This window comes from Diplotaxodon limnothrissa, linkage group LG12, assembly GCF_057381915.1.
Source record: "Diplotaxodon limnothrissa isolate DT_005_m linkage group LG12, D_limnothrissa_male_GT1.1, whole genome shotgun sequence".
NCBI lineage: Eukaryota > Metazoa > Chordata > Actinopteri > Cichliformes > Cichlidae > Diplotaxodon > Diplotaxodon limnothrissa.
Window position 1 is genome coordinate 25,575,637 of NC_140607.1, and position 19,562 is coordinate 25,595,198.

General features: G+C 40.5%; 2 protein-coding genes across 2 annotated transcripts in view; both read left to right on the plus strand.

Moving 5' to 3' along the window:
- The window catches only part of dock8 (dedicator of cytokinesis 8), a 55,247-nt gene extending 45,548 nt beyond the window's left edge, over nt 1–9,699 (plus strand). The window contains exons 39-48 of the mRNA XM_085367377.1: nt 67–259; nt 831–974; nt 1,262–1,393; nt 1,683–1,817; nt 2,244–2,333; nt 3,103–3,339; nt 3,445–3,588; nt 4,655–4,761; nt 6,837–7,007; nt 8,088–9,699. Of these exons, the coding sequence (XP_085223503.1) occupies nt 67–259; nt 831–974; nt 1,262–1,393; nt 1,683–1,817; nt 2,244–2,333; nt 3,103–3,339; nt 3,445–3,588; nt 4,655–4,761; nt 6,837–7,007; nt 8,088–8,139 (1,405 nt within the window). The 3' untranslated portion in view covers nt 8,140–9,699. The remainder of the gene's footprint in view (nt 1–66; nt 260–830; nt 975–1,261; nt 1,394–1,682; nt 1,818–2,243; nt 2,334–3,102; nt 3,340–3,444; nt 3,589–4,654; nt 4,762–6,836; nt 7,008–8,087) is intronic.
- A 926-nt stretch (nt 9,700–10,625) lies between these two features.
- aopep (aminopeptidase O (putative)) overlaps nt 10,626–19,562 on the plus strand; it is an 89,199-nt gene continuing 80,262 nt past the window's right edge. The window contains exons 1-6 of the mRNA XM_085367378.1: nt 10,626–10,688; nt 11,778–12,544; nt 12,839–13,008; nt 15,334–15,586; nt 16,416–16,629; nt 16,868–16,992. Coding sequence (XP_085223504.1) covers nt 11,814–12,544; nt 12,839–13,008; nt 15,334–15,586; nt 16,416–16,629; nt 16,868–16,992 — 1,493 coding nt within the window. The 5' untranslated portion in view covers nt 10,626–10,688; nt 11,778–11,813. The remainder of the gene's footprint in view (nt 10,689–11,777; nt 12,545–12,838; nt 13,009–15,333; nt 15,587–16,415; nt 16,630–16,867; nt 16,993–19,562) is intronic.

Consider the following 19,562-nt stretch of genomic DNA (forward strand, 5'->3'; position numbering starts at 1 on the left):
GATAGGCTTTTACCAGATGAATTAGGGGGGAAAATGATCCCTTCTCCCACTCCCATATCTCTCCAGGATAGCGAAAGGCTACCAGACGTCTCCTGACCTCCGCCTGACCTGGCTGCAGAACATGGCAGAGAAGCACAACAACAGGAAGTGTTACACGGAGTCTGCAATGTGTCTGGTGCACGCTGCCGCCCTGGTGGCTGAGTACCTCAGCATGCTGGAGGATCACAAGTACCTGCCTGTTGGCAGTGTCACCTTTCAGGTAGACCACACAAACATATACATACAGAAATAACAAGGAGATAATAAGTTTTTAGGACTGAAACACAGGAACATAAAATAAGCAGTCTTCATTTGTTTATTATGGCTGTTGGTTGTTCTGTTGAATGAAGGCAAACCTTCAAGTGCACAGCAAGAAAATCTCACATCTCCCCGTGGATTGCTTCCATATTTGGTTGTGTGTGTCCAGAGGGGGGAGCTGTACACTCATAACGTCAACATGTAAATATGATCCCCTGGTATATCTGCTTAACGCTGTGTCTTTGAAGATGAAGAGGAGAATAAAAAAGCAAATGTGCTCCCGTGGGAAGATGGGAACAGCCTGTTTCCCTCATCTGAAAACAAACAGTTATAACAGTCACAAAGTTGATTATGTTATTGATGAGCTGTGTTATACACAAGGCCTCTGTGCTCAGGACAGTCTAACCTGCAGCAAGCCACTGATTGGATGGTCATTAAACGAGTTCCATTTCTCACCGCAGGACATCTTATTTTAAGCCGTGTTATTGATCATGTGATTAAATGAGTGATTAGCTGACGGATCTTCTCCTCAGAATATCTCCCCCAATGTGCTGGAGGAGTCTGCGGTGTCGGACGACATCCTGTCCCCGGATGAGGATGGGGTGTGCTCAGGTCGCTACTTCACGGAGAGCGGCCTGGTGGGATTGCTGGAACAGGCTGCTGAGCTCTTCAGCAATGTGAGACCATAAAACTGCACTAGTATTTGTGCTAACATAAAAAACCTGTAATGATTTTTTATCAAGGTTGGAGTAATTACTTTATAAAATTAGTATTATTAATGTGTTTTGTTTTTTTAAGCGGTAAATATCTACTTTGTTAATGCTAAAAAAAAAAAGCCAGCCTTTAAGGATGCTGTATAACTGAAACAGAGAAAATCTTTGCACTTTAACAATAAATGTTTATATTTTCTTAAAATATACTATACTCTGTGCTAAACAGCAGCTATGGCTGTCTTTCCCATCAGGGTGGTCTCTATGAGGCAGTAAATGAGGTCTACAAGATCATCATACCAATCCTAGAGGCACATAGAGATTTCAGAAAACTGGCATCAACACATGACAAACTTCAGAGAGCCTTTGATAACATCATTCAGAAGGTAATGACAGAGGAGGTGCTGTGTCATTTATTTAGTTAAAGTGAAAATAAGAAAGATCGTAAGATGCTGTAGATAAAACATTTTAAAAATCATTTTGGTACATGTTCTTATTCAGTATTTAAATATGTGTTTTAAACATCCTTGAAAACAAAAAACTGCTGCAAATTTATTTTTGGCTTTTAATAAAACCTTCAAAGTCTTCTTTATAATTTAAAAAATCCACAAAGGATAATTGACACAACAGAAATATCTGATTAGTATTTATTTGAGTGTGTTTTCTTCCCTCCAGGGACATAAGAGGATGTTTGGAACTTATTTCCGAGTGGGCTTTTATGGGGCCAAGTTTGGTGATCTGGATGAACGGGAATTCATCTACAAAGAGCCTGGGATCACACATCTGCCTGAGATATCACACAGGCTGGAGGTATGTAAGAGGAAAATGTGTGCATGTGTAGGTATGAAATAAAGGATATGGTGCCTGGCTGGACTGGTGAGATCTGACGCTTGAGGCTTTAAGTGAGCAGAACGACAGAGTGAAAGATTCACAAATTGTACTTCAGTTTTGATGACATTTAGAGCGCCTGAAAGCTATCATTTGCATGCTAAAAGGTGAAAAGAGGAAAAAAAAGAAAGTAGTGGATGCATTGTCAGCTGCACTTGAGTCAAATTAGTGAATCAGTTCACGTTTAGTGTATTTCATGCTTTCAAGTGTTCTTTTAATGCTTTTTATTCTTTAAGGAGTAGCCACCAATCGCAATTTGTATTTGAGTAAAAATGATTCTGCACTTTTTAAAGACCATATATTATGAACTGTACTGTATATTAACGACACAATTTCTTGCACTCCTAGAACTTCTACAGTCAGTGCTTTGGAGATGACACACTGGTGATGATTAAGGACTCTACGCCAGTGGACAGAAAACAGCTCAACCCCAATAAGGTGAGTAACTGTTATGCCAAACAATCAACTGGTAAATGTTAATCTCTAAATGATCAAATACTAATTTTAGTAGCAAAAATCTCCCCTGAGGGCATTTTTTGCCAGGCTTGTAGTTGTGACACCTGTAAGGACACTGCACTGTGTATTTCTACAATATTGTTTCTCCAAAACTCTAAAACTGCAGTGGTATGTCTATAGCAGCGTTTCTGCACTCGAGGGTTTGCTCCACTTTCTAAAATTGCTAGGCGAGACAGAAAGCGTCGTGATAGATGAAGGACAGTTTCCTCTCCTGCAGCCAAGCAGCCCGGAAACTAGCATGACTGCTCATTTGCAACCTTTCTCTTATGTTATTAAAATAGTTCAAGGAATTACAAACACTGAAAACGTTCGAGGTCCTAGAAAAGCCAGTCAGTTGTTGAATTGTCTTCATTTGAGATCAACAATGTGTAGATTAAAGATTCATCTGGAGTTTTCAGAGGCATCGACTCAAGCTGGACAGATCTGATTTGCATAAACTGGCCCAAATTTATGCAAATGACAAGTGGGAACTCAATTCCCTGTGTTTTAAACAGCAGCACAATGCAACCAGAATGCACTGCACGTAGACTATCAGCGAGAAATTATGGATTCTTTGGACACATACCAGAGTTTACTTTATTAGATATAAAAACAGACAATAAAACGCAGCTAAAGGCACACTTTCCTTAATCACGATAAGATGCTATTTTCATGAATAATAACTTAAGAAAACACTACCATTCCTCTCTAGGCGTATATCCAGATCACTTATGTGGAACCCTTCTTTGACGACTATGAGATGAAAGACCGACTGACAAACTTTGAAAAGAACTTTAACCTGCGGCGCTTCATGTACACCACACCCTTCACCAAGAGTGGGCGACCTCGGGGTGAACTCAATGAACAGTACAAGAGAAAGACCATCCTCACCACCATGCATGCTTTCCCCTATGTCAAGACCCGCATCAATGTCATTCAGAAAGAGGAGGTAAGTGCTGAATACACCTGGTGTGGAACACCTAGCAGCTATAACAGCAGCTATCACAGCTGCAGCAATACCCGTTGGCTATATTTACTCGTCTTGTATTTCCAGTTTGACTTGACGCCTATCGAGGTGGCCATAGAGGACATGCAGAAGAAGACCAGAGAGCTCGCGGTTGCCACACACAGAGAACAACCCGATGCTAAGATGTTACAGATGCTGCTACAGGGCTCTGTGGGAGCCACTGTTAACCAGGTAATGAGCATTTGGGGCCGTTCGGTAAATAAAGGCAGCGATGCCATTTTGCACTACTGTGTGTCTTCTCCTGTTATAGCAGAAATGATTGCGCTTAACCAAATGACAGCTGTTCTTCTTAAATGACACTTTCTATCATGCATAATGTGATGGGGAAAATAACAGAGTGATTTACCTCCTATTTATGCTACCACATTTACAGTTTCCATTGTAGTCAAGGAGTGCAGGTGGGAGACATGGCAGTGATCACACATCAAAGCCCTCACCCCATCCGCAACCCTAATCCTTCCTTTGCTTTTCTCCTGATTTAGTTAAAACGTAAATTCAGGGCCCCTCTTCCTTTCATGTATCCGCTGCATGGCGTGCTGCACCGGAGGTCTCTTTGATCTGATAGCTTCCAGGTCCTGCCAGCATGGTGAATGTCGGTGTAATGACGAAGCAAGCTCTAGCGTCTCTGCTCGCCTTACTCTTTATCTTCCAGTGTCTAATCTGACAGGTCCCTTGCTCCAACCTGATGGTTGTATACATAACGCTAATGCTCTGCAGCTCAGTAAACATATAACTCTTGACTGTAATCAGTACAAGAGGCCGGGTTTCTGTGTGCGGGTCGGCAGCTCAGACCCAGGGCTGAGGCCCGGGCCCAGTGCATTTATGATTCTAATCAGAGCTGTTTAACTGCAGATACTGTGCGAGCGCGCTGCGGTTTTATGATGAATATAAGTTAGGATAACAAGATCTCATACTGGGCAAATGGGAGCCAAATGGAGAATGTATGCAGGGTTAGCAGTGACATTAGCTATACAGGAGGTAATCACAGCAGCTCCTTTCCTGATGGCTTCCTCGTGTTTTCAGTTCAGAATCGTAGCTCTTAGCTGCGTTTAGCCATTCAGGTAGTTGGTCATTTCCCCCAGTATGAATGAGGGGCTTTCTTATTCCTCCTTTGTTCACTTGCTGTCAAAACGCTTCCTCTCTTTCCTTCCTCCAGCCCCTCTTTGCTTTCTCTTTCTTCATCTCTCTGCTTCTTTGTTTTTGCTGATTGCCTTGTATCTCCGCCCCCTGTTTGTAGGGCCCGTTGGAGGTGGCCCAGGTCTTCTTGAATGAGATCCCAGCGGACCCAAAGCTCTTCCGTCACCACAACAAACTGCGCCTGTGTTTCAAAGAATTTATAATGAGGTAAGACGCTATCAAAGAATCACCACCTAGTGACAAAGGGTGAATAAATGGTGGTGAACAATGGGCACTGACTCAAGAGATTGAAGTATATAACAACATGTCAAAGAGATTTTCTTAGTAGGAAATGGAATGTATTTGTGAGATGTGACTTGGAAAGAGTGAAAGTCTTCTCCAGGATCTATATGCCTCTATTGTTGCCTGCGTAGGAAGATAAAAGTGCGCTACAAAGAAGCGAGAGTGAGAGATATCCTAAGATAAGATAAGATAAGATAACCTTTATTAGTCCCACACGTGGGAAATTTGTTTTGTCACAGCAGGAAGTGGACAGTGCAAAAGTTATGACGCAAAAATTAGAATACAATAAGAATAGATACAGTACACAGCTGTACAGAAACAGCCTGTCAGTCAAGATGAAGAGACTGAAGTGATAATCACAACTACATTTCCAACCAGATCACAGTTTAAATGAAGCAAAGAAGTAGGAGTAATGTGAATAATTATATATTATTTACATATTGAGACTATTTCCACTAAGCTGTTATTCTTCTAGCTAACTCTAGATTCATTATCACCAATAGTTTTAAAATATTTTCAATGATCACGACATAATTTGAACCATCATGCCCTACACGCTGCAGTGAGTCATGATAATTTTGTGCCGAGATTGTGTCATATCTGCACGTTGCAAAGTATTGGTGCGTGTGCTTGAGTTTGTTTGCTTTCATCTCATGGTTATTTGTTGTTTGCTTCCAAAAAATGGTGTCTTTCATTTTGTAACCTTCATATTACTTTCCACCTGCCTTAAATGTTACAAACAGATTTGCTGTAATTTCAGAAAGGTTTATTTTCTTTCCTAAATCCAGGTAAACAGGACTCACGGAACGCCAATTTTCTCAGCAGTGGCATTCTAATAAATCCACTTAGGAAAGCATTATTTTTCTAAGCTGGTCATCTTGTAATATTTAGTGTTGTATTATGTAGCTACATGAACTTCAAAGTATTTTTAAATGAGTTCTGTGGAGCTAAAAATTTAAAGAGAGGTTTCGGGGGATTTGTTGTTTCCTGGATTTGCTGATGTCCCACTCTGCCACATGCTCTGGTGTTGTTGCTGTCTAGTCCCATCCTGCATTTATAGATTTAGATCCTGTACACGCAGTAATGGTTAAAGAAGCCCATAGGTTTTTCTTGTTTTGTTTTGTTTTTTTGTTTTTTGTTTTCAATTCAGAAACCTAAACAGCCAAGCATATTTTCTTTTTTCCTTTTTTTTTTTTTTTCACAAACGGCGCTCACTTTGCAAATCATAAAACAAAATGAAGATGCCAAATGCTCATCTGAAGAGCTGTCTAAATAAGCCAAGCATTCAGATAAAGAGCTATACACCACCAGAAAATCCTGCACTCTTGTGAACTGTCATTAATGCTCATTACCCTGCTTATTTACTGTATACTGTTACACGACATTGCAGCTTCCATATTAACTTCATTAAAGGCTAAAAGATAAACATGTGTTTGCAATCATCCCCTTCCCTTGATTTCCTGCAGACTGCCCTGTATGTTGGCCATTATACATATCATGATAGAGTACTGTGGGTGCAACCCAGACTTGCCCTCTACTTGCACTTCAACTTAGACCCATTGTTTCCCCCCCCCCCCCATTATAACAGAACATTGTCCCCTTCCCGGCACATGAGAAAAGAGGGGTTTAGAGTTCTTGCTTCTGCTGCTACTGTGATTTAAATCAGACTTCTGGATCGTTTGCATCGTAGCTCACATTCTAGCAGCGTTACTTGACAAAGCCAAATAGGTGGTCCCTGCAGTAGAGTATAAATTTGAGCTTATTTAGAGTTCTGGTTTGCAAAGGATTCAAATTCTGGCCAAGCAGTTACAGGACGGTGCTTAGCATACACAAGCACAGTGACTTGTAAAAAGATTGTTTCGTTTCATATTTTTGAAGCTCTTCTTGAGGTTACTGTATAATGATGATAATAATTAAAAAAAACAAAAAGCTTGAGGGGAAAACTCGATTCTTTTTTTCATTACAGCCAATGAACTTACATGTCACTTTCTGTCCTGCAGGTGCGGTGAAGCAGTGGAGAAGAATAAGCACCTGATTGCATCAGATCAGAAGGAGTACCAGCAGGAGCTGAAGAAGAACTACAACCGCCTGAGAGAGAACCTAAGGCCAATGCTCGAGAGGAAGATTCCCGAACTCTATAAACCCATCATCAGGCCTCGGCTGGAGAACAGGTAAACAGAGCCACCGCACCAGACGGCTTTGACAAGGGAAACGGAGGTGAGAAACACACATTGATCATTTTATCAGGCTGTGTCATCACTGAACCAAAGGGGAAGAGAGAATGAATTGATTACGTTTTTTCTAAATCAGACATCATGAGTGAGGATGGCTTTGACTGACAAACCAAGGACACTTCATGCTCAAACAATAGAGTCTTGTGGCTTAGTCACATTACAGTGAAAATACTGTAAGGCCACAACCTTCTTTGTAACTAGGAAAAATCGATGGTTGCACGGTGACTGCAGTGAACAAAACTGCGTTCGTTGCAATTAAATTGAAACTGTTGGGGTCTCCAACCACTGTTTCCCAGTATGACTGTAGCATTATTAATCACAGTCAAACTGTTTATCACCTGTTTTACTACAACACTAACCACTGAGATGATGCACTCCACCCAAAAGGGGTTCCACGGGTCAAATATGAAGCGAGCAGCATGGGTCACGATCGGGGTTTTTTTTTTTTTTTGCAACCAGAAGAGTCACCCCCGTTTGAAAGAATGCATTAATGCATTTTGGTTTTGCCTTTAATTATAACTGGCAATTTCTATTTATTTTTAGATACAATGTGGATATGATTTCAGTAGGGTTACTTAATATTAGGAAGCTATTAAACTAGAATATATAAATATAACCGTGTTGTTGCTGGTTTTGTTTACTGCTATACACGTAACCACAGATGCATCGATTTATCTCCATAGTTTTTAAAAAGAGAGGGAAAAAAATATTACAAGTTGTGATAACTGTTATATCTTTCATGTAATTATCTTATATGTGACAGTGTCTAACACCCGAGCCTCGGTAAAAGAACACTAGCTAGTTGGTGTTGTGGAAAAAATATCTGCTGCTCTCGCTGTTATCTGGTAGAAATTTATGGTTAAGATTCAGGGTGTTTTTAGGTTGTGGGAAGTAAATGATTACCTTACATCTACACACCTTCGCCTACTCACCATGACTGTTCCACCTCTTCTTCCTCATAATCATTCATTATCTTTTGTTTCTGTTTCCCCTCCCTCGTCCGCTGTCTTCTCGCAGGGATTCCTTCAAACGTCTAAGTTTCCGCAGAACTCAGGAGGAAAACTCCTGAGTGCTTCAGACAGGATGAGGAGGCTGTCACACAAGTGAGAGAAAAAGAGAAGATAAGATGAAAGAAGAGAGGGGGGGACAAGAAAAGGAACAGCAGGAGCAGTACGCCGTGTCAACAATGGAAGACTCGCGGTTTCTCAGTGATCTGGCAATGTGTATTAATGTTGGCTGCGTGTTCACTTTTATGATGTCAGGCTGTTTGTCAGAGGAGGGAAAGGCGAGTGAGCACATACAAAAATGGATGGTGGGGTGGGAATCACCGGCAAAGTGTAGCTTATTGAGCATTTCACTGTAAAATCTTCAGTTGCTGTGTTAATTTCCATTTTTGGATAACTTCAAGTCCTCAAAATGCTGCAAACACTTCCTCTGGGTCAGTAAACTAGCTCTCTTAGGTCCTTACTAATCCCAGGCCTGGTGTGTGTGTGTGTGTGTGTGTGTGTGTGTGTGTGTGTGTGTGTGTGTGCCAATAATCCTCGTGTTCTGTGTATGTACATGTATATAGATGTATGTGAATGTCTGAACGAATGTGTGTTTATTTAGATTGTGTTTAGATTAGAAGCTTTTGGTGCCATACTGAAGTCACTTTGTACTCAGTGATGATAAATGATTCTGTTATGTGCTAAAGGGCCTCTGAAATTCCACTCTGGGCGTCTTATGCATGACATGTTCCAGTGTGAGCAGTGAGTGTAGATGGATTTTTGTGCACTGGAAAAATAGGTACAGATTCATGTGTTAACAGTTGAGGCCAGCCATGTACCTGGATATGTAGCTAACAGAAAAGTTTAACTTATTAAGAGTTTCATAGGCGACAGAAAGGCTTTTAAGGCTCTAAAACACACGTGGAATACACATAAAGTGTGCATTGTGGATATATTTGAAATATTACTTCAGATAATAACAAGATGTTTACAAAGTTGTTAAAACTATTTTGCGTTGTATTTTATGGAAATGTATTTTTAGATAAAATAACAGCAATAATGATACTAATTGGAAGTATATTATTCAGTTGGTGGGATTCAGTGACTGAGTTTACTGTACAATCTCAGCGTATGTTCCAACAGTTTCAGTTGCTCTCTGTAAGTAGACCGCGCTTCCTGCAATACACACAGTGCCAAATTCAATTCCTTATGTATTTACTGTGAGTGAGGAGTAGGTGAGGAACTTCAGCAGAAATGCAATAATGTAAAAAGTCACTCCACACGGATTTACTTTGCAAATTATGTTTACTCAGTATGTGAGAACACATTCCAGTGAAGAAATTTTATTACTGCTTGGAATATTAAATTGTGACAACTTGATTTTATGTGACATCATGAAACATTTCATCTAAATGATGTTATGTTGCAGGTCATTCTGTATTGCAGTGATGTAAATGCGCCTGGAGTTTCAAAAAATGGGTGTACATGTTTGTCAATGTGATTAATGCTCATGGAAATATTTGTTTCTAGGTACATATCTTATTTATTAGCTGCTGGGTGATTTGTTTTGTTGTTGTTGTTGTTGTTGTTGTTTTTTTTGTGGGGTGGCTAAATAAAATGATAGCTATGCAGTATGCATCAGCTGTGAGCATTGATAAAAATGTATACCTATTTTTAAAACGTGTGCCACATTAGCGCTGTAAGATGTATTCATGGGATACACCCACTGAGACGGAGTTAATGTTTCATGGTTATCCTTTATGTTCGTACATATTTTTTGTTTTAATGTAGATCTTTTTCTTCCAATTGTCATACTTGCAATGCTGTTGAAGAACCTGAATAAAAATTAATATATGTCACCACTGTGTCCAATCACATTTTAATATAACTGAATTAAAATGCAAAAATACATGTATTACTAATAAGTAGACTATTTAAAGTTTGTTTTTGTTTTTTTAAGGTTCCTGTTAAGAGTCTTAGCTTTTTTTTTGGCGTCCTTTGTCTCAAAATAAAATAAAAATAGAACAAATAGGGGACTAAATAAAACTAAATGTTTAGAAGTAGACAAAAAAATAAAGAAACAAATAAATGCAATAATTACATTGAAGAGTATCCCCAGGTTGCAATTTAACTGAAGCTAAAACTGAACAGGAAGTAAAATTACACACACTGGCAACTTTATTAGGTATACAGTTTCATCTGCCTGATACTAATTATTGAATTAGCCAGTCACATAGCAGCAACTGTACGCATTTAGACATGCAGACATGGTCAACACAATCTGCTTAAGTTTAAAGCGAGCATCAGAATGGGGAAGAAAGGTGACTGTGGACTTTTCACATCCGCTCCAGCTGTTCTTGCACCTGGTACTTCTCTACTTTCTCGTTCTCATTCATTCTTTTTGATATCATATATCAGAATGTATATATTAATTCTAAAAAAGCATTTTAATCGTTACTTCCGTAGTTATCATAAAAAATAAATAACGTGCAGCGCTCGAGAGAGCGGGGAGGATTCAGGTGAAGGACTACAATCCGCTGCCGTCGCACTAATGTGACGACATCAACGCTCGACTCGCACAGGACGGATACAGCTTTGTTGTAGAACAAACGAGAGCTTGTGATGCTCAGCGGTATGTTACCAGCTGTTTTGTACAAATATTAGTAAATACGCTGTTATCCACAGCGAAGCCGGTTATTTGTGGCGACACCGTCGCTGCGGTTGAACCGCAGACTGTTTAATGACAGAGACCTGTGATGGCAAGTTAGCCGAACTCCTTCATGTCAGTCAGCCAGCTTCACACTTTAGTGAATTTTAAAACTTCAGATGTTCATTTACGTCGTGCGGCGTTTGGAAACACTGAGGTGAAGACCTTCGTTTCCTGTGCTGACCGAAAGTTTCTGTTTTATGTTTTCTCACACTTCAGCCTGTGATTAAAAGAAAGGAAAACCCTGGTCGAAGTTGAGCAGTATTGTGACTTGCCTGCAAGCCCTGCTCTGCCTCCAAGAACACAACTTAATCACTTTTAACTGTGTGACAGCTATCTGGCATTCACTTCCGCCCACTGCTACATAATTCCTATACCCTTAGAGCAACACTCAAGTTTTCTTTCCTTGGTAACAGTAAACAGACACTAATTTTATTAACAAGCTGCACGAGCTTAATAAAAGAGTGGTCACATAGATCAGAGTTGGCTGTTGTTGTCCAATCTTTTACAGTTATGGAAGATATGTTTTTCTCCATCCTGTTGCTCAAGATATCATGTTTCTCAGTGCTCATAATTTTATAAACTGCACTGAATAAGCTCTGAGGGTTTCTCACTGTAAATAGTAATTGCACCTCTGTCGTGCCAAGCCTCCCTCCAGCCCCAAGCAGGCTAAATAGAAGGACTGACAGGAAAAATAAAAGCAGGAGAGCTTTAATATAGGTTTCTGCAGATAGTTAGCTGTTACTGTCTGTGTGTTGAGTTTTTTTTTTACTTGTACTGCTTTGTTAACACACATCAAAATTGGATCATGAAATTGTTTTCCTGTTTGAAAGTCGTTTCATTGTGGAATGTGGGCATGTGTAGAGTTCATTGGAGTTAAATGCAGCTGTAGCCTGCAGTCACCATGATGGTGTATTCACATCATAGTTTATGCACAGACAAAAATGAGTTAGATTTTTTCCTCAGATTCTCAGTCAGTGTGGGTTAGTTTTTTTTCTGTTTCCTCTGTTTCAGCTATCTTATACTCAACTTTGATGTCCTTGGTGTAACATGGACCCAGATGGGGACCTAAACCCTGACACGAATGACCTTCCGCTTCGAGCGAATACTAACCACATACTGGTCAGGCATTATGTCCTGGACCTTACTGTTCACTTTGACAGTAAGGTCATCAGTGGTAGTATTGTTCTGTTCCTGGAGCCTCGTTCGGGAGTGAGGACTGAGGCTGGAGGAAGTCAGGATGGTTTTACATCCAAATACAAGGAGGTGGATGCTCTGGAGGATGGTAAAAAAGAGCTTGAAACGACTACAACAAAGGTGGTGAAGATGTGTGGTGATGCAGAAAGTATTCAGTCTTCAAGTCTGTGGCACACTACAAGTGGTGGTGAGTTCACCTTAGTGTTGGACTGCTGTGATCTTGACGTGTCAAAGGTCGAAGAGGTGGACGTCACCTCTGTGGCAGCCATGTTAAGCCGCTTTCCAGAGGTAACATCTAAAAAGTCAGGGGATGTTTCAAGGAAGCCACAGGCAGCTTTTATTCAGAACCTCATCTCCATGCCCTCCAGCCAGTGGAGGCAGCAGCATCAGCTCTTTTCACTGTGTGGCCGTGCCCCCGGTGCTCAGGATGGAAGCACACTGCAGTTCCATAGAGACCGATGGAGTCTACAGGTGAGGAAAAATGGAGTCACATCACCTCAGGAGTTCCCTTGTGCTCTCAGGATCTGTTATGAGACGAAACCAGCAGGAGGTTCAGTGCGGTGGACCAAAGATCAGGACAACAGGTTTGTTTCAGGATGCAAATCATCTGAATTATTCCATTAAAGATTGGCACATTATTTAAAAAAAGCAACAACTGGCAACTGGCATAAAATCTGCTCTGTTCAAAGTTACTGTGTAAGATACCGAGTGTGCTATGTCAGAATAATATAATACAAATTAATTCATTCACAAAAACACACCTCGGGCTATTTTATTCTCTCCTGTGTGGGGTATGCCTTACTTATGTCTGTGTTTCTATGTGCATTTGGGCATTGAAGTGAGGGTTGTTTATAGTTTACCATTGTTTACCCTTCCAGGGTGTGTGTCTACACCGCCGGTTCTCCCATCAACAACCGAGCCCTCTTCCCCTGCCAGGAGCCGCCTGTTGCCATGTCAACATGGCAGGCAACAGTACGGGCCCCCAGTGAGTGCGTGGTTTTGATGAGTGGGGAGGAGCAGGCAGTACCTGCTGAAGATGGGGACACACGTAAGCTTTTCAAAAACCTCAATTGTATATGTATTTCTTTGTTTTATATATATATATATATGTATATATATATATATGTGTGTGTGTGTGTGTGTGTGTGTGTGTGTGTGTGTGTGTGTACATTTGTAAACTTTTGAATATTACACAAATTTATTGACTACTAAACTGAAAAGAAGAGATTGGTATTAGATTTCATTACTTGGAATAAATGGGTCTGTAGTGTCCAGTGTTGAAGCTAAAAGCTATTATGGGAGCATGGACTATTGATGTGTTTGAGAGATTGGATTTGTTGGGTTAAATAAAAAGGGTACGTGTGCACCAAAGTATCGGCTGAAAGCTGGTACCAGCCATTATCAGCCTAATTCCCAAATAAGATAACATTTACCGATTGCCCACGTTTATCTGCGTGTCACCTCCAGTTTGAGCTGGCTAAGTCTTCAGATAGTGTGACAGTGAAGCTTTTAAAATGGCTTAGCTATGTATTTATTTATTTTTTGTCTGCCAGGCACAAAAAATAGGAATAAATAAAAACATAAACAAATAAACAGAAAAAAATCAGCCTAATGCTTTTTAAAAAACAACAACATCAATATCAGTGCTTCGAGAAAAGAGAGCATTGTTGAGGAGTACGAACTGCACTGAAAAAGGTCTTTGTATTTTATTGGAATCAGTAGAGAACATTTTTCAATAAATACAAATACAAACCTTTTAGAGCTCCACATTTCAGATTGGGTCAGTAATTCAAATATGTATGATGTCAGCATCTGTTCCAAACAAACCAGTGAGAACAGAGAAGGTTTACAATAAAGGATATGCTGTGCAAAAGCTCACAAAAGAAGTAGATGTAGTTATTAATGGGAAAATGTGTAAACATAAATGTAAATACGGTATATAAGGGAAAAACAGAGTTTGTGCAATTCTAATGAGACTGAAATCAATATTTGGTATGACCACCTCTTTATTCTTTATCACAGCCTGAACTCTCTTGGGCAATCTTTCTTGTAATTTCTTTAAGGAGTCTTCAGGAATAGTTCTTGAATGACATTCAAAGCTTTTCTTTGGATGTGTGCCTTTTTTTTAATCCGTTCTCCATTGAGATGATCCAACGCTGCTTCAGTAATGTTGAGGTCCGGGCTCTGGGGATTCCATCCATGGCTGATGGTGTTCCATTGTATGTTTTTCTCTCCTTTGTATGCTTTTACTGCATTAGCAGTGTGTTTGGGATCATTGCCATGCTGAAAAATGAAGCTGTTGCCAATCAGATTCTTTCCAGATGGTATTGGATGGTGGATCGAAATCTGATGGTTGTACTGCATTCATTATCAGGATCCCCAACATCACTGGCTGAAATGGAGTGGCAAACCATGACAGAGCCTCCACTGTGTTTTACAGATGGCTGTCAAGACCTCTCTCCTGACTTCCTTTACAATTTGTAACTTAGCATACATCAGCCCTTTCTTCCTGTTGCCCTTTCTTAACAGCCACCCTGTGCCCATTTATGATGAGTCTCAGATCCCGCGTCAGGTCTTTGTTGGGGTTTTTTTCTTTTTCCTAGTTATTAAGGATATGACTTTCAGATACTCTTCATCTTTTTCCTAGCTTCAACTAAATAAAGTGGAACAAATTATGTGGTTTTGCAACAAGCTGCTGGTAACAAAGAGTCTAAAAATACAATTTAAAATTGGGTTCTTGGTAGGTTGTCTGTTGTGTAGACATAACATTGATTCATTCCTTGAGTTTGGTGCTTTTTTTATTCTTGAATGATTCATAGGTCAGTGTTAAGTGGCGTAAACAAAAAAGCATTCCTCTGAAATAGTGAGGTTCAAGGACTGGAAATTAGGAAATGTGCGAAAAAGCAGCCAGTATTCAAACAACCTTTGAAAGACATTCAGAAAGACTGGAGAACTATTACTTATGACTATTTAAAAAAATTAGAAGAATGTCTCTTTTCTTGGAAACAAAATAAAGAAATATGGCTCAATATTTTTGCAAAGTACTGTGAGTTTACTTATAATAGAAGTAACAGTTTCCAGACTGAGATAATTCTCTGGCTGCCTTTCAAGATTTTAATAACTTTCACATCATCTGAAAGGTGGACATGAGAATTGTGTCACTCTGTACCGATGGGTGGGACTAGAAAGAAATAAAATGTCAAAGATAAACACATCAGATTGGACAGTGTAGTAAAAGCAAAATGGCATTTCAGTTCAGATTTTTCTTCTGTTTCTTTCTCCATGCTGCCAGTCGTCTAAACTCTTTACTACTTCTGTACCTTTGACATTTTTATTTTCTCTCTCTGGCACTTCTTTGGCATTTTCTCTGCAGATTTCTTAACGTGGAATTACTATGTTACAATGCCCATGCCCGCTTCCACCTTCACTTTGGCAGTGGGTCACTGGCAACAAGTCACAGCAGAAATCCCCCCAGAGCTGGAAAAAGGGGTGAGGGACGGGACAGACTGTGGCAAGACTGCCAAACTTGGGCCTGAGTATGGGCAGTGGACTGAGGCTGAGCGTGTGTCTAGACTTGGAAGTTCTTCAAGTGAAGTAGTAAAGGGCTCTCCTCTCCAGACTGGCAGGTATTTTATTAGTTTTTCCTGTGTTCTTTCCTTCTAGTAGGACCTCTTCTCCAGACTGTTATTAACCTAAGTCTGGCCATTCCACATTCTATGGTCAAACTTTCCTTACACTTCACCAAAAATGGTGCAGGTGAAATTAGGGTGATGAATAGTGTGCAGCACTCAATCAGCTTTTTTATGACAAATGCATAAAGGCTTTCACCATATTACATTAGGTTCAGTGCCCAGCAGAAATTATTGTTGGATAGAAAAACTGAGGCTTACATAAATTTTATAGACATACAGGATATAAAACGCAGGTTGGAGCATTTCGAAAGGGCTGGTTTCCTCTGTGCAGGGCATGGTCGATCTGGGGTCTCCCTTTTGCCGGCCAGCAGGTTGGCAAGTCTGCCAGTGGTTTCCAGTAATTCTCCTCCTCCCCCTCATGGTTGTCCTCCAGCAGCAGCCCACCATAGCCTGCTGCAGGCCCCATGATTCCCCAACTACAAGGAGGGCCTTTATTTTCAGTGAATGGCTTGAAGGAAACTTGGCTGTTGCTTGAAACCCTTGGAACGGTTCTGATGCCGAGGACAGACTTAGTGCTGGATATTGGATTAGAGTCAATGTGATTGCATGTCGGCACTTAGATATTTTTGGGCTCATTGTGGTTTGTGATGTATACTGTCATTTCCATATTTCCACTCCTTTCATTTCAGTGAGACAGTGCACACTGTGCCATGGATGGTTCAGTATTTCAAGGTCCATGTAGTCAAAAAGAAAAAAAATGGAAATTTAAAAAATGTTGTTATTAGCCTTTGGTTAAACTTTTCTTTCCTGTTTTCTTCTACAGCAGGGACCAGACTACCTGCGTAGACTCTGCATTCTGTTACTCTTCCCTTGAGGATGAGGGACTCTCTGTAACTGATTATTCAGGCATGGTGGATGACGGCATTTCTTGTTCCCATGGCGACTACCCTTGCCGATTTACTGAGCGGTTGGCTTGGTCCCAGCGGGTGATTCCACACCGTGTATTTAGCCCTGCCTGCCTTCTGCAAAAGGCCCAGGTGGGTTCTGACAAAGAGCCACTGAGAGTTGTGCTAATTAAATTTTGTATGATTAAAGGAGACGGCATCAGTTGACGTTTGTGTCACTGTGTCAGAGGTTTTCAACTACCATCTCTTGGCACCCTGGTAAACATATTAGACTGTATTTCCATGGGGAGCGGTTAAAAAAAATCCTTATCATTTAAATATGTGAGCTATAATAACATTTCTTTGCTTTTGGTTTGTTTCCCTTTTGCAGATGGGAGTCCTTAAGCTGTTGCCTCAATGTTTGGCTGCAGCCCATGCTGTTCTGGGGGTGCACCCCTTTCCCCGACTTGATGTTCTCATTGTCCCAGCAGGGTTCTCAAGTCTGGGAATGGCCAGGTAATGACATCTATGTTTTTGTTAAGAGGTTGCAAGGAGTAGATTATAAAGAAATGCTGGAACGAGAGAAAAAATACTAGTGAACAGGACTACAGGTTTAAAATTAATACAGGGAGTGCAGAATTATTAGGCAAATGAGTATTTTGTCCACATCATCCTCTTCATGCATGTTGTCTTACTCCAAGCTGTATAGGCTCGAAAGCCTACTACCAATTAAGCATATTAGGTGATGTGCATCTCTGTAATGAGAAGGGGTGTGGTCTAATGACATCAACACCCTATATCAGGTGTGCATAATTATTAGGCAACGTCCTTTCGTTTGGCAAAATGGGTCAAAAGAAGGACTTGACAGGCTCAGAAAAGTCAAAAATAGTGAGATATCTTGCAGAGGGATGCAGCAGTCTCAAAATTGCAAAGCTTCTGAAGCGTGATCATCGAACAATCAAGCGTTTCATTCAAAATAGTCAACAGGGTCGCAAGAAGCGTGTGGAAAAACCAAGGCGCAAAATAACTGCCCATGAACTGAGAAAAGTCAAGCGTGCAGCTGCCAAGATGCCACTTGCCACCAGTTTGGCCATATTTCAGAGCTGCAACATCACTGGAGTGCCCAAAAGCACAAGGTGTGCAATACTCAGAGACATGGCCAAGGTAAGAAAGGCTGAAAGACGACCACCACTGAACAAGACACACAAGCTGAAACGTCAAGACTGGGCCAAGAAATATCTCAAGACTGATTTTTCTAAGGTTTTATGGACTGATGAAATGAGAGTGAGTCTTGATGGGCCAGATGGATGGGCCCGTGGCTGGATTGGTAAAGGGCAGAGAGCTCCAGTCCGACTCAGACACCCGCAAGGTGGAGGTGGAGTACTGGTTTGGGCTGGTATCATCAGAGATGAGCTTGTGGGGCCTTTTCGGGTTGAGGATGGAGTCAAGCTCAACTCCCAGTCCTACTGCCAGTTTCTGGAAGACACCTTCTTCAAGCAGTGGTACAGGAAGAAGTCTGCATCCTTCAAGAAAAACATGATTTTCATGCAGGACAATGCTCCATCACACGCGTCCAAGTACTCCACAGCGTGGCTGGCAAGAAAGGGTATAAAAGAAGAAAAACTAATGACATGGCCTCCTTGTTCACCTGATCTGAACCCCATTGAGAACCTGTGGTCCATCATCAAATGTGAGATTTACAAGGAGGGAAAACAGTGCACCTCTCTGAACAGTGTCTGGGAGGCTGTGGTTGCTGCTGCACGCAATGTTGATGGTGAACAGATCAAAACACTGACAGAATCCATGGATGGCAGGCTTTTGAGTGTCCTTGCAAAGAAAGGTGGCTATATTGGTCGCTGATTTGTTTTTGTTTTGTTTTTGAATGTCAGAAATGTATATTTGTGAATGTGGAGATGTTATATTGGTTTCACTGGTAAAAATAAATAATTGAAATGGGTATATATTTGTTTTTTGTTAAGTTGCCTAATAATTATGCACAGTAATAGTCAGCTGCACACACATATACCCCCCTAAAATAGCTAAAACTAAAAACTACTTCCAAAAACATTCAGCTTTGATATTAATGAGTTTTTTGGGTTCATTGAGAACATGGTTGTTGTTCAATAATAACATTATTCCTCAAAAATACAACTTGCCTAATAATTCTGCACTCCCTGTAGAAGTAAACTGTGAGGTGTTTGTTAGTTGTACAGCGAGTTGATGATGAAGAATTTATACTCTGCTAGTCGTTTTCATGTTTGCTTGTGGGTCCTCCAGTTTCCTTTCACGGTCAAAAGATTTGTTTGTTAGTGTAACTGTTAATTCTTTGACTGGCCAGTGAGTGAAGAAAAGCACTATATAGTACTGTGCTAAAGTCTTGAGCCACTCCTCATTTCTTTATATTTTGGTTACAAGAAGAAGACTGTCTTTTATGTTTTTTAAGAGCAGTCGTTCTCCAGGTTTTCTGAAGGTCTTTTTACAGTTTGTCTTTGGACACTGGCTGCTTTTTCACTCATTTGCAGTCCAGTCCTTGTACCTGAACATTTAAAAAAAAAGAAGAAAAAGAGGTGGCCTAAAAACTAAATACAACAGTTAAATATCATCTGTCATTGTTTAGGGCTGCATTTGAAAGTTGATGGAATTGTGAATGCAGAAAAGTACTGTCCAATTTTGATCCACCATGCAATACCATCTGTAAAGCATGTGATTGGGAACTGCTTAATGTTTCAGCAATGATCCCAAACATAATCCTGACATAGCAAAAACACTCAATGAACCACTATCAGTCATGGATTGGCCTCCAGAGCCCTCATTCAAGACGCCTGGGGAACTATTCCTGATGACTACTTAAAGAAATGAGAAGAAATCCTGACTAAGAGTTCAGGTTGCATTAAAGAATAAAGGTGGTCATACCAAATATTGACTTTCAGTCTTGTTAGAACTGAACAATCTCAGCTTTTGAGTTATGTACTATATTTCCATGCTTGTCTGCACATGTTTTAATAAACCGCTTTCACCAGTTTACTCCAATTTCCATCAAAGGTCTTTTATTACAGCTTTTTTAAACTTATAACATTTGATTGGTT